Source organism: Narcine bancroftii, chromosome 2 (genome assembly GCF_036971445.1).
Source record: "Narcine bancroftii isolate sNarBan1 chromosome 2, sNarBan1.hap1, whole genome shotgun sequence".
In the NCBI taxonomy this organism is placed as follows: Eukaryota; Metazoa; Chordata; class Chondrichthyes; order Torpediniformes; family Narcinidae; genus Narcine; species Narcine bancroftii.
The window spans coordinates 12626414-12641981 of NC_091470.1; the positions used below are offsets into that span (position 1 = coordinate 12626414).

Here is a 15568-nt window from a genome sequence, read left to right on the forward strand (position 1 = left end):
TGATGGGAAAATCCAGAACCAGGGGCCATGGTTTGAGGATAATAGGCAAACCATTTAGGACCGAGATGAGGAGGAATTTCTTGACCCAGAGGGTGGTGAATCTGTGGAATTCATTGCCACAGAGGGCAGTAGAGGCAGGTTCATTAAATATATTTAAGAGGGAATTAGATCTATTTCTTCAGTATAAGGATATTAAAGGTTACGGAGAGAAGGCGGGGACGGGGTACTGAACTTTAAAATCAGCCATGATCTCGTTGAATGGCGGAACAGGCTCGAAGGGTTGAATGATCTACTCCTGCTCCTATCTTCTATGTTTCTATGTTTAAGAAAACTGAGGGTAAATTGAATCATATCAGGACTTGCTGTGGCCAGAAGAAAATCATGGAGCTGAGGGATCTGGGGGAGCAGGTATATAGCTCTTTAAATTGGATACTATTCAAGATTTGGTGAGGCCACACTTGCAGATTTGGTCACCTAGCTGTACAAAAGATATTATAAAGTTTGAAATGGGACAGAAAAGACTGGAAGTTAATCCCATGATAAGGGAATTTGCATCATTTTGGCAGACTAGAAAAACTAGATGTTTTTCTTAGAGTGTAGGAGATTGAGAAAGATCTTCTTGGGGTCTATAAAATCACGAGGGGCAAAGATAAGGTAAATGGTGACAGTCTGTTTTCAAGAGTAGTAGAATCTCAGACACGAGGACATAACTATTAGGTTCGGGGTGGAATGTGTTGAAGACACGAGGGAACAGTTTTTCACTCAAATACTCGTGAGGACATGGAATGAGCTGCCCAACAAAGTGGACGAGGCAGGAGGTTAGCTTCCTTTTGGAAACATTTGAACAATTACATGCATGGGAGGGGTAAAGGCCTAATGCAGACGTGAGGCTAAAGCAGGAGAGCAGTTGGTCATGGACAAGCTGGGTCTGTGGGTCCTGAAAGACTCTCTGATTCTATCTCCAGGCTAGGTGTTCTGTAGCAAATATACGGCCACTGCAGACGACTTTGTGAAATTATTTCAGACAGAGTACATTGTCCAAGTAAAAGGTACTGACCCTTATCATGACAACATGAGACTCCAGCAGAACCTCGGGGAATGAGGGTTTCAACACATCCAGACTGATGTTTGGCACTGAAAGGATAATGTCAACATTAGGATAAGTCCAGATCCGAGCAACATCAATGTCCATAGAGAATAAAACACTTGTATTTGGGTATGTAATTTCTTTCTCATTCTCGGCTCATATATAGCAAATGTTTTATTGTGTTGAAACATAGGTAATGGGTCACCCTGATGCAGGGTCTTGACCTGAAACATCAACAATTCCTTGCCTCCACATATGCTGCCTGACCCACTTGGTTTCTCCAATGGGTTGTGTTTTGCTTCAGTTTCTAGCATCAATAATCTCGACTCCAAATCAATTCTGAGTAATTACCCTTGTCTTAAAGGATCCATTTCATTAATTTGTGGCATCAAGGAGTCATAGATTCATTCAGCACAGAAACTGGCACATTGCTCTCTCTTGTACAAATCACTTCTGCCCAACAATTGTTTATGAATCTGAAATGGTGAGCATAGGGGTTAGTACAACACTATTACAGCGCCAGCAACCAAGGTTCGAATCCAGCTCTGTCTGTAAGAAGTTTGCAAATTCTCCCCGTGTCTGCGAGGGTTTCCTCTGGGTGCTCAGGTTTCCTCCCACCATTCAAAACTTACTGGGGTTGTATGTCATTTGGGTGTAATTGGATGGTCCATCTGCTCAGTCATATGCCCGATCCCCCTATTCTCACATGCACATGGTAATAATCCAGAGGTTACGATCTAGGACGCCTTGCATCCTTGTTGTTGGGGAAAGATTAATGACGGCCATAACAAGGTCAGCTTCTTCCCTGCTCAAATCAGATTCCTGAACAATGATCAATGAGCCAAAGGCACCACTTTACTTTGACTTTTCATGCCCTAGTTTTATTTATTTTTGTGCGGTGGTTGATATGAATGTTTGCCCTGTGATGTTGCTGCAAAACAATGAATTTCATGACTTGTTCATGATAATAAATTCTGATTCTGAACTAGTAAATAGGGATGTGAATTGTGCTAATGTGGAACAGCAGGCAGGTCGACGGGTAGATCTATGGAAGACAGCAGGAACGACACGCAGGGTTCAATAAGTTCATTCACAATGTTCTAGCGTCCAACCACTGCAGTAACACAAAACTGGATTTATTGTTAAGCATTGCTGTGACAGAAATTTAGACTTAAGTTAAGCTTACAGATAATTTAGCATCTCATTCCTAATCAACTTTTATCTTGCCATTTATTAGGTGTTAACTCCTATTCAGCTTCACCAAGTTTCTGTCATCATATCCATTAAGAGCATTGAAAGCTGTACCAAAATCCTGCTCAGGAGATCAGCTTTGACTTGCCTCCTGCTGCGCAGTTTCAATAAAACAGCCATTCTTTTGAACACCAACTCTGCCTGGCCTTTCCATTTGCTCCTACAGTCCTGTCTCACCACATTCATCTAGTCAATAGCAACATGTAAATCAAGCCTGCAATCACAAAGAAGGCTGCTGGTAACGAGGTAATGTTAAGCAGAATGGCCAGTGTAAGAATGTGATCGGGAAGCTTTGGCTTGAAAGACAGTCCTCATCGAGGGCTCAATAATGGAGAGGGTCAAGAACTTCAAATTCCTGGCTGCGGACACATCTCGGAGAATCTTGAGCCTATCTGTCTGCTGAAATTTCTCCAAAGTTCCTTGAATCATTTCACATCGGTATGCTAAAAGCATCTCTGTCCACTTAGACCATTGTTCTGATTCCATGGCATGTTTACAGTTTCCACTGAACAATTTCCAGCTCCAATGTCAAAGGACTCTTTGAGAGTCCACCCAAAAACTAACTTTCCAATGAAATATTCTATAACTTAACTTTAAAAATCTGTTATAAGCATCAGTGTTATTTTTTTTTAACTTAAACACTCATAATAACCATATAACAGTTTATGGCATGGAAACAGGCCATCTCGGCCCTACTCAAATAACTCCGCTAGCTCCACCCGCCTATTCTCCGCCCATAACCCTCTAAACCCCCCCCCCCCTCTTATCCATGTTTATATTCAGCCTCCTCTTAAATGAAAGAATTGACTCTGCCTTAACTATTTCCTCCGGAAGAATATTCCATTCAGTCATCATTCTCTGAGTGAAGAAGCATCCTCCTAAAATTCTGACCCCCGACCTTTAACTTGTGTCCTCTTGTTTCAACCTCCCCTGCTCTCAAGGGGAGCATCTAGTCTATCTATTCTCTTCATAATTTTAAACACCTCTATTAAATCCCCTCTCAACCGTCTACATTCCAAGGAATAAAGTCCTAACCTCTTCAATCTTTCTCTGTACTCTAGGGATTTTAAGCCAGGCAACATCCTTGTAAATCTTCTCTGCACCCTTTCCACCTTATCTATATCGTTCCTATAATTTGGAGACCAGAACTGAACACAATACTCCAAACTTGGCCTCACCAACGCCTTAAACAGTCGCAACATCGCTTCCCAGCTCCTATACTCTATGCTATGATTTATGAAGGCCAGCGTACCAAATGCCTTCTTAACCACTCTGTCAACATGGGAATCCACCTTCAAGGAACCCTGCACCATAACTCCTAGATCTCTTTGTACTTGTGCATTGACTACACATGTCCTATTCGATTATTTTAACCAAAATGAAGCACCTCACACTTCTCTACATTAAATTCCATCTGCCATCTTTCAGCCCAACTGTCCAGACAAACCAAATCCCTCTGTAATCCTTGAAAACCTTCCTCGGTATCCACCACTCCCCCTATTTTCGTATTGTCTGCGTATTTACTTACCCAGTTAACCACCCCATCATCCAAATCATTAATATAAATTATGAACAACAGGGGACCTAGCACCGATCCTTGAGGTACTCCGCTCATCACAGGCTTCCATCCTGACATACAGTTGTCCACCATGAACCTCTGCTGTCTCTCCTTGTGAGAGATAATAGATTATACGAAGCAAAGTTAGTATGAATGAAATAAAGAATAATAGACTAGACTAGAGGAAGTTAAGTAAGTTTGAATAAGAACAAAGGCAGATTCATGAATAAGGACAATGACATGATGGGACCCAGACAGGATACCCCATGGTCTTTCAAGTTTACAGAAACTGCACCTAGGCAGACAGAATTACCGAATGCCAAACCAATCCAGGAGGCAGAAGAATGTTACGGGGGTGGGGGGGGGGGTATCTCTACACTGAAATGAACAGCATAAAAGTTGGGTGAGCCCCAGTATGTGTGTGTATTCCCATGGTAAGGGGAAGCACCCAACTTTGCACTGTTGTACAATAAATGTTCTTTGTTCTCAATTTTTGTCTCGAGCGAAATCTGTGAAGGTACTGCTGTTTCTCACACTCCTCCATCCACTTCTTACTATTTCTCTATTAATCCCTAGTGACTGAACCTTCCTTACTAACCTTTCATGTGGAACTTTATCAAAAGCTTTGCTAAAATCCAGATAGACTACATCAACTGCCCTACCTTCATCCACCTTTCTTGTCACTTCTTCGAAAAACTCAACAAGGTTTGTCAAACATGACTTCCCCTTCACAAACCCATCCTGAGTGCTCCTGATCAATCCCTGCTTATCTAGATATTCATACACACCATCTCTAAGAATACCCTCCATAACTTTCCCTACCACCGAAATCAAGCTTACAGGCCTATAATTACTTGGCCGAGACTTCATGCCTTTTTTAAACAACGGAACTATATTAGCAACCCTCCAATCCCACGGCACCACACCCTCCTCCAGTGATCGTTGAAAAATCAGACGGTGCCTCCGCTATTTGCTCCCTGACCTCCTTTAACGTCCTGGAGAAAATCCCATCAGGACCAGGAGACTTATCCACTTTTACTGACCCTAGAAGCTCCAAAACCCTCTCTTTACTCATCCCTATCTTTTCCTAACTCAGCCATTTGCCTCACTTATCTCACATAGTCCATTGTCCTTTTACTTCGTGAACACAGATGAGAAAAAAATCATTTAATATCTCTCCCATGTGACACGGTTCCTCGCACAGTTCACCGCTCCCATTTTCCAGTGGTCCTATTCTATCCTTAACCCTCCTTTTACTATTCACATGTCCGTAAAAACCCTTTGGATTCACTTTTACCTTATCAGCTATTGACACCTCATACCTTATTTCTGCCTTTCTAATTTCCTTCTTCAGGATTTTTCTGCAATCTATGTAATAATCATACATCTTATCCATTTTTTCCTTCTTAAATTTAGTAAATGCCCCCCTTTTATCCCAAACCAACTTCCTAATTTTTCCAGAAAACCATGGTTCCCTTAAGCTTTTGGCCTTGCCTTTTGATCTGACTGGCACGTAAAGATCCTGTACTCTCAATATCTCTTCTTTAAATACCCTCCAAGTCTCCTCTACATCCTTTCCAGAAAAAAGATCAGCCCATATAATTTTCTGCAAATCCATTCTCATTTCTTCAAATCTAGCCTTCCCCCTCTCAAAGACCTTCAACATCAGACCTAACCTACCTCTTTCCATATTTAAGTTGAAGCCAATGGACCCATGATCGCTGGATCCAAAGTTCTCACCAATGCACACTTCCGTCACCTGCCCTATTCTAACACTGCCTCCCCTCTGGTAAAAAGCAATCCTGCACATATTGTACAAAGACTAAGCCATCCTGCCCTCTCACTGATTGTGTTTCCCAATCAATGTTAGGAAAATTGAAATCCCCAACTATCACAACCCTGTTTCTACTACACATCTCAGGTATTTCCCTGCAAATTTGCTCTTCCAGTTCCCTATCCTCTTTTGGCGGCCTATAATATACATAACATAACATAACATAACAATTACAGCACGGAAACAGGCCATTAGGCCCTTCTAGTCCGCACCGAACCAAACACCCCTTTCTAGTCCCACATCCCTGCACAATGCCCATAACCCTCCATCTTCTTCTCATCCATATACCTGTCCAACCTTTTCTTAAATAATACAATTGACTCCGCCGCCACTATTTCTCCCGGAAGATCATTCCACACGGCTACCACTCTCTGAGTAAAGAAGTTCCCCCTCATGTTACCGCTAAATCTCTGCCCCTTAATTCTTAACTCATGTCCTCTTGTTTTAATCTTTCCTCCTCTTAACGGAAATAGTCTATCCACATCCACTCTGTCTATTCCTTTCATAATCTTAAATACTTCTATCAAATCCCCTCTCAACCTTCTACGCTCCAAAGAATAAAGACCTAATCTGACCAATCTCTCCCTAGACTCTAGATGCTTAAACCCAGGAAACATTCTGGTAAACCTTCTCTGCACTCTCTCCACTCTGTTTATATCCTTCCTATAATTAGGCGACCAGAACTGCACACAGAACTCCAAATTAGGCCGCACCAACGCCTTATACAATCTCAACATCACCTCCCAACTCCTATATACCATGCAATGATTGATAAAGGCCAGCATACTAAAAGCCTTCTTCACCACCCTATTCACGTGAGTTTCTATCTTCAGGGAACGATGTACCGTTACTCCTAAATCTTTCTGCTCTTCTGTATTCCTCAATGCTCTCCCATTTACCACGTATGTCCTATTCTGATTCTTCTTACCAAAATGAAGCACCTCACACTTATCAGCATTAAATTCCATCTGCCATACACTTATCAGCATTAAATTCCATCTGCCATTTTTCAGCCCACTTTTCTAAGCAGCCCAAATCCCTCTGCAATCCTTGAAAACCTTCTTCATTATCCACTATTCCACCTATCTTAGTATCGTCTGCATATTTACTAATCCAATTCACCACCCCATCATCTAGATCATTAATGTATATAACGAACAACAATGGGCCCAATACAGATCCTTGAGGCACACCACTGGTCACCGGCCTCCAACCTCACAGACAATTATCCACTACCACTCTCTGGCCTCTCCCTTTCAGCCAATGTTCAATCCATTTGACTATCTTAAAATTTATACCTAAAGACTGCACCTTCCTAACTAACCTTCCATGTGGTACCTTATCGAAGGCCTTACTGAAGTCCATATAGACAACATCCACTGCGCTACCCTCATCCACATTCCTAGTCACCTCTTCAAAAAATTCAATCCTCTATATCTATAGCCTCACCTTTCTTATTTTTAGTTCAACCCACAGAGCCTCGCGCGATGAGTCCTCCAGTCTATAAGGCTTCCCTGACAAGCAATGCCACATCTCCCCTTCATACCTCGCCAATTCTGTCACATCTAAAGCAGCAAAATCCTGGAATATTTAGCAGCCAGTTACAATCTTCCTTTAATTGGTTGTCTGACAGGAGGCAGAGAGTCGGGATAAATGGGAGTTTTTCAGGTTGTCAGAGAGTGGTAAGTGGGGTGCCGCAGGGGTCAGTGTTAGGCCCACCACTGTTCATCATTTACATTGATGACTTGGAGGCGGGGACAAAATGTGGTGGAGCCAAGTTTGCGGATGACACTAAATTGAGTGGAAGAGCAAATTGTAATGAGGATGTGGAGAGTCTGCAGAGGGATAGAGTTAAGCTGGATGTATGGGCAAAGGTCTGGCAGATGGAGTACAATGTTAGTAAGTGTGAGGTGATCCACTTTGGCAAGAAAAAAAAAAGAGCTGAATATTATTTAAAGGGTGAAAAACTACAGCATGCTGTTGTGCAGAGGGACTTGGGAGGGCTTGTGCATGAATCACAAAACGTTAGGTTGCAGGTGCAGCAGGTTATTAAGAAGGCAAATGGAATGTTGGCCTTCATCGCTAAAGGAATTGAATTCAGGAGTAGGGAGGTCATGTTGCAACTGTATAAGATACTGGTGAGACCGCACCTGGAGTACTGTGTCCAGTTCTGGTCTCCATATTTGAGGAAGGATATACTGGCTTTGGAGACGGTCCAGAGGAGGTTTACTAGGTTGATCCCTGGGATGAAGGGGTTGACTTATGATGAAAGATTAAATCATCTAGAATTGTATTCGCTCGAGTTCAGAAGAATGAGAGGAGATCTTATAGAAACATATAGGATTATGAAGGGTATGGATAAGATAGATGTAGGAAGGTTTTTTGAGCTGGCCGGGGAAACTAATTAGATTTAGGACAGAGATGAGGAAAAATAGTTTTTCCCAGAGTAGTGAATGTTTGGAATTCTCTAAGCAGGGAAGTGGTTGAGGCTGCTTCATTAAACATATTTGAAATTTGGTTAGATAAATTTTTACATGATAGAGGAATTGGGGGATATGGGGAGAAGGCAGGCAGGTGGAGTTAGGTCATAAATTAGATCAACCATGATCGTATTGAATGGCGGAGCAGGCTCAATGGGCCATTTTTGGCCTACTCCTGTTCCTATTTCCTATCATAAGGCCACGTGTCAATCCACACCCTTAGTTCATCCACCTTGTTTACCACACTCTTTGCATTTCCATGTCAGGAAACTTCAAGCCAAGAATATAACTGAAGATGAGACATAATGAGTCACATCAGCAGAGACTTACATTTGGCATTAATATGATCCTCAATGTTCCACAATGAGTTGGGGGTTTCCTTTAGGTAAGGGCTGCAGCTGACTTCAACCTGTTCCCATCCCCTGGAAACCACAAAGATGGACAAAAGTGGCATAACTGTGAGTCAAGTTTTCAAATGTTAAAACAGAAAGTCAGATCTTATTTACACTTAACCGTGGAATAAGTGACCAGCAATGACACCTATCCCAGACTTGATAAAAGGTTTAGACATTAAACACTTAGTGACCATTTCTACTCATGGATGCTGTCTAACCTGTTGAGTTCCTCCAGCAATTCTTTGTCTGCTCAAGATTGCAATTCCACCCATTTTCAGATGACACCATCATTGAAAGAAAGATCTCTACAACAACAATTAGGAGTAGAGAAGGGAGATAGAGCTATTTGTGTCTAGGTGCCAGGAGAACAAACTCTCCCTCAATTTCAGCAAGACCAAGGAGGTACCGTAGTTATAGCCCTCACAAGGAAGTGTGCACTCCCTGGTCTGCATCACCAGTGAGGAGGCAGAGAGAGCAGACAGCAACATCCCCAGTGACCTGTCCTGATCCACCCATGTCGATGTAATGGCCAAGAAATGGTCAGAAGTCTGAAGAAATTTGGCATGTCACCCACATCACTTAACAGCTTCCACACATGCACCATCAAAAGTATCCCCTCAGGTACATCACTGCTTGGCATGGAAACTGCCCCCTCCCAAGCCTACAAGAAATTCCAGAGGATTGTAAACATGTCTCAGGGCATCACACGTACACCCTCCCTTCCATCAACTCTATTCAAAACTTCGACTGCCTTGGAAAAGCAGCCAACATACTGAAAGAATCATCCCATTCCAACCTCACTCCCTTTACCACACCATCACCCCATCATCCCCTGTCCACCACCAACATCCTCCCTCACCTCTGTCTGTGTATTACTTATTGTGTTATGGATGAGGTGTCCAATTGCACAGCTCACAGGTAATATCTCCTGTCCCCACTTCTGAATTATCTCTGTTCTTCCTCCTTTCTCAACCCCCTCCACCTAGTGGATCCATCCTCCATCACCCACATTTCATCGAGGACCTTCAACACCCCCCCTCCACCCACTTTCAGTTCCATTTGATCCACTGTGTCCTGCAGTTTCTCCTAATAGCTTTTCTTATATCACCATCATCACCTTCTTAACTTCTAGCCCTCATTTCCACAGATCACTCCCTTCTCACTGTCACCAGCTTCATCCTGTACGACTCCTCTTCCTCGACCTGACCCGTTTTTCTCTCACTGCGCTCTCCCTTTGTCAGTCATCTGTTTATCAACTGCTTATGTCTCTCAATGTGACCCTTCACCCTTTCCTAACTAGCCCCTATCCAACCCCACTCACCCTGCCCTCATTACACTTTCAGTCTCAAAGGTTCTAACATAGAATGTCAACCATTCAACCAATAGGTCTATGATTTTGAAGGGCCTAGATTGGGTAGACAGCCATTACCTTTTTCCTGGGGCAAGCAGAGCAAATACCAGAGAACATTGTTTTTAGATGAGTGAAGGAAAGTTCAGGGGAGATGTCAGGGGCAAGATTTTTACTCAGAGTTGAGGGTACCTGGAATGCATTGCTGGGGGTGGTGGTGCAGCCTGGTACAATAGAATACATTCAAAAGACTCAGGTACATGGACGTAAGAAAATTGAGGGCTATAGGTGTGAGGTTGGGAAAAATTGTTGTGGAGTTGGTTTACAGAGGTTGGTGCAACATCATGGGCCAAAGACCCAGCACTGTGCAGTAATGTTCTATGGACGTAGGACCCATCTGTTTCAAACAGGCCTCAATTGTACTTGGGCCCAAGAAGAGGTATTGCTTTAATGACCACTGATCAGAGGCATTCACATTCACTGTGATGAAGTATTTTGAGAGACAGATGTTGAAGCATTTCAGCTCCTGTCTGAGTGGTGACACGCATCTAGTCCAATTTGCCTACTACAGCAACAGGTCTACAACAGATGCCATCTCCCTGGCTCTACACAAAACTATGGAGCACCTGAATAGCAAAGATGCATACATCAGGATGCCCTTCACTGATGACAGTTCAGCGTTTAACACCATCATCCCCTCAAAACTGATCAGCAAACTCTAAGACCTGGGCCTCAACACCCCACAAATCCAGGGTACAAATGTGTAATCAATCCTTGGATTTCTTCAATTCCAGATCCCAATCAGTGCGGACTGGTAAGAACATCTCCTCCACAATCTCCATCAGCACCGGAGCACCACAGGGTTGTGTACCTACTCTACTCACTTTACACCCATGACTGTGTGGTTCGGTAAGACAATAATATCATCTACAAATTCGCTGACGATATCACGGTAGACAGTTGCATAAAGGGCAAGGAGGCAGCATACAGGAGAGAGATTGAAAACGTGGCTGAATGGTGTACCAACAACAACCTCTCAATGTCACCAAAACAAGGAACTGATGGTAGACTTTAGGAGGGGAAAATGAGAGGTATACAGTCCAGTGATCATTGGGAGGTCAGAGGTGCAAAAGGTGAGCAAATTTAAATTCCTGCGAATCACTATCTCAGAGGACTTTTTCTATGATCATAAGACATAGGAGCAGAAATAGGCTATTCAGCCCATTGATTCTGTCCTGGCATTTAATTATGAACTAATCCAGTTTCTCACTCAGCTCCACTGCCCGGCCTTCTCCCCACAACCTTTGATGTCCTGTAACCTTTAGCTAATCAAGACATTGATCTCTGGCTTAAATACATCCAATGACCTGACCTCTACAACTGCCTGTGGTAACACATACTCAGTCTGAAGAAATCCCTCTGCATCCTGAAGTTGTGTCCACTTGTCCAAAACTCTCCCACCATAGGAAACAACCTTTCTACATCTACTCTGTCCATGCCTTCCAACATTCTAAGTGTTTCAATGAGATACCTTTTCTTACCTTCCTTGAACAAATAGATAACATTTGCCATTCTCCAATCCTCCAGTACCTTTCCTGTGGCCAGGGAGGATACAAAGAACATCACCAATATCCCAGCGATCTCTTCCCTCGCTGTCTGCAGTGTCCAGCGGTATATCCTGTTCAGTCCCAGGAACATTTTTATAAGATCCAGCATTTCCTTTCTTAACCTCAACATTCTCCACATTTGCCTGTTCTATTCCGATACCAAATTTACCAAGGACTCTCCCTTGAGCTAAGCACTCATTTAGGACTTCTCCAACCTCCTCAGCCTCCAGGCACATTCTACTTTATCATCCCTAATCGATCCTATACCTCTCTCATCTTCCTCTGATCTTCATGCAAGTGCACAATGCGTTTGAGTTTTCCTTAATCTTACCTGCTACTGCCTTCTCATGCCTCCTTCTCCTACAGTCAATAAAATTGTGCATAAACCTCATGTCATTCATCTCACTGTATATCAACAAGTAAAAGACAAAGTATTGCGATAAGTATATTTTCCTCGTACAGAACTAAAAGAAAATTAAGTCCATGGTGTGTACAGTTTAATCTTTTCAAGCCATCAAATTCAATCAACATTGCAAGAGCAACAGGGAATATCCAAAGCAACTTTCTGAAAGGTACAGCACCTGCTGATTAACGTGCCAACATTGATAACACACCCACACTTTTCTCAGCAATGAACCAATGGACTGAATCACATACTTCAGTTAGCCAATCATTAACTCACCATTTGGGCAAGGATTTCCCAGAAGAATACAGGACACAGCCAGTTGCCAGGTGGATTAATCGAATTTTACTCCTTAGAACTTTAATCAGGTCCCCACTTTGCCCTCCAGCCACTTCAATTCTCCAGAAATCATTTGAATCTCCAGTCCCATTCTGTAAATATACAAAACAAGCTTCAGGATCAGAAGCGGAACTGCTCTTTTTATTCCAGCGCAGTACACATTTAATTCTTTTGGAAAGTCATTGACCTCTTAGGTCAACCGTTGCTCCGTTCCACAGATGCTACCTGTTCCAATGGCGTTCATTGCGTTGTCTCCTTTAGTTTGGAACCACATTGCATATCTCCACTCTCCTGCCCTGATGTAATCTCTCCCAAGCATTATTTGAAAGTAGTAGAGAACCATCGACTGCTGCTTTGAATATTAAAATGGTGCAAAAAATGCAATGATTATTTTTAACTAGAGGGCAAAGGTGAAAGGTGGGTAGGGAAAGAATAGCAAATTCAGAAACAATCATTTATATTAACATGTCCACAGTGGATCCAGTCAAAAGACACATCAATGGTCACAACTGCCAAAAGCATACTGCAGTTACCACATCTTAAATTACTGAACAATTAGAATGGAAAAAAGGCCTTTTTTTAAAAAATCCAAGAAACCTGACAGACCTTCTATTGCCCTATAAATGACTGTTACCTCTGTGAAATGGTTTCTGTTCCAGTGCACACAGAAGTAGTTTTCTGCTCGCAGTCTATCTTCCAGCACATTGAGCAGTTTTCTATACGAGGAATGTCTCACAGCAGGCATTTTCCTGCGAGTGAAACACGAGAGTCTGCAGAAACTGGCTGTAGTTAAAACACACAGAAATGTTTTATTCTCTGCCATTTCCGCCACCTACTATGGATCCCACCACCAGACACATATTCCCATCTCCTTCCCTCTCCGCCTTCCATCGTGGCCCCCTTGTCCACTCCTCTCTCTCCACCAATTATCCTTTTGGAACCTACTCCTGCAACTACAGGAATTGCTCCACTTGTGCCCACACCTCCTCCCTCACTACCATTCAGGGCCCCAAACAGTTCTTTCAAGTGCAGCAACATTTCATTTGTGAATCTGCAGGGATCGTCTACTGCATCCGGTGCTCCCATTGCGGTTTCCTCTACATCAGAGAAACTGGTCGCAGATGAGAGATCAATTTTTTGAACACCTTAGCTCTGTCCGCCACAATAGTGTGGATCTCCTAGTGGCCACCTATTTGAATTCCCCGCCCCATTCCCTTGCTGAAGTCTGTCCATGGTCTCATGCATGCCAGACTGAGACCACCCACAAAATGGGGGAACAACATCTCTCCTTCCATCAAGGCACCCTCCACCCGGATGGCATTAATATCGACTTCTCCAGTTTCCATTAAATTTTCTTCTTCCCTACATCTCCTTTCCCCCAGCTCTGACTCTCTCTCCCTTTTTCCCTCTGTCTTCTTTCACAGAGGCAAAATCAATTCTCACCTTTCCTCATCATAGCCAATTAACACCTTTCAGCTTTTAGTCTGGACTCCTCTTCCTCCCATTCTTCCCCCTTTCTCTCCTCAGTCTTTATCCAGACACCTTCTGGTTTTCTGCTTATACCTTGAAGAAGGGCTCAGGTCTGAAACGTCAGTAATATTCCTTTAACTCCTACAGATGCTACAAGACCGGCTGAGTTCAGTGTGTTTTTACTACAATCACGTTTGCAGACTTTCATGTTTCATCCCGATTAATGAAGCCCAGCCTACCATAATCCTTCTTGACGGTCCTAATAACCAGTGTAACAACCTTCAGGGATCTATGGATGCCTCAGCTAAGTATCCAATCATTAACCACATACTCTGCCTTCAAGTTTGACCTTCCAAAATACATCACTTCACACTTTTGCCATTTCTCTGCCCAACTCTGTCCAACACTATCCACACCTCTAACCTTTGTTTTATCCACAAAATTACAGACACATCCCTCTACTTCTTCGTCCAGGTCATTTATATAAAAAATCACAAAGAGCAGGGGTCCAAGAACAGATCCTTGCAGAACTCCACTGGTCAGTGACTTCCAGGCAGAATCCTTTCTGTCCACTACTACCCTCTGCTTTCCACAGGCAAGCCAATTATGTATCCACATAGTGAAGGTTCCATGGATCCCACACCTTATGACTTTCTGAACGAGTCTCCCATGGGGGAGACTGCTTTGGTAAAAATCCATATATAGCACAACAAATGCCCTACCTTTATTAATTCCCTCATCAAAAAACTCAATTAGGTTCGTGAGGCTTGACTTTCCTGACACAAAGCTATGCTTATTATCCCTAAGAAAACTGTACTTCTCTAAATGCTTGTAAATCTGCCTTTAAGAATTCTCTCCAATATTTTGCCCACCATTGATGTATAACTCACTGCTTGCCATTCTCCAATCCTCCGGTACCTCCCTTATGGCAAAGGAGGACACAAAGATCATGGCCTATGTTCTAGCAATTTTTTTCCCTCCCTTTCCACAGCAACATGGGGTATATGGTGTCTGGTCCTAAGGACTTATCAATCCTAACATTTTTAAGATGATCCAGCACTTCCTCTTAATTTATCTCAACATGATCTAGCACATAAGCTCGTTCTATTCTTAACCAAGGTCTCGTTCTCTGGTCAATACTGAAGCAAAGTGTTCATTTAGGACCTCCCCAACCTACTCCACTTCCAGGCACGTTGCCTCCTTTATCCCTCATTCTCATCATCCTTCTGTTCTTCACATATGCATCGATCACTCTGGGGTTCTCCTTAATCCTACATGTCAAGGCCTTCTTATGCCCCCTTCTAGCTCTCCTACATTCTTTACAGAACATAGAACACTACAGGCCCTTCAGCGCTTGATATTATTCCTATCAAAAAAACTTCTTCCTTCCTGTCTACCAGATAATTCTCATGAGTCCTTCCTGTTTTTTGCTTCCCAAGTCCAATGCATGCTTCCTTCTTTCTATTAACGAGCTGCTTCTCCTGTTTTATCATTTCTCTTAAAATGAATGCCAGCATTGCATTTGCCTCTTCATTACCAACACAACATACAAGTTTACCTTCATGAGGACTTCTCATATCCCTTTGCATCTGGTTCATTTCAATTTTTTCCCCATTTAAAACACAGTCTGCCCATTTGTTTTTCTACCGTACACTTTCCGACATTGTATTTCATTGGGCCACTTCTCTGTCCAGTCTCCAAATAGGGGGAGTGAAGAGGCGGGTGGCTGTGAATGCAGAGCTGCGGTAAAGAGGATAGAGGGAAAAGGGAAGGGGGAGAGAGAGAGAGAGAGAGAG

General features: G+C 42.9%; 1 protein-coding gene across 5 annotated transcripts in view; it reads right to left on the bottom strand.

Moving 5' to 3' along the window:
* Positions 1-15568, bottom strand: part of pomt2 (protein-O-mannosyltransferase 2) — a 220156-nt gene that overhangs the window by 49222 nt on the left and 155366 nt on the right. For all 5 annotated transcript variants that reach the window (XM_069915874.1, XM_069915873.1, XM_069915876.1 and 2 more), the window contains exons 13-15: positions 12243-12394; positions 8541-8632; positions 1058-1134 (exon numbers count right to left, since the gene is read on the bottom strand). In XM_069915874.1, coding sequence (XP_069771975.1) covers positions 1058-1134; positions 8541-8632; positions 12243-12394 — 321 coding nt within the window. The remainder of the gene's footprint in view (positions 1-1057; positions 1135-8540; positions 8633-12242; positions 12395-15568) is intronic.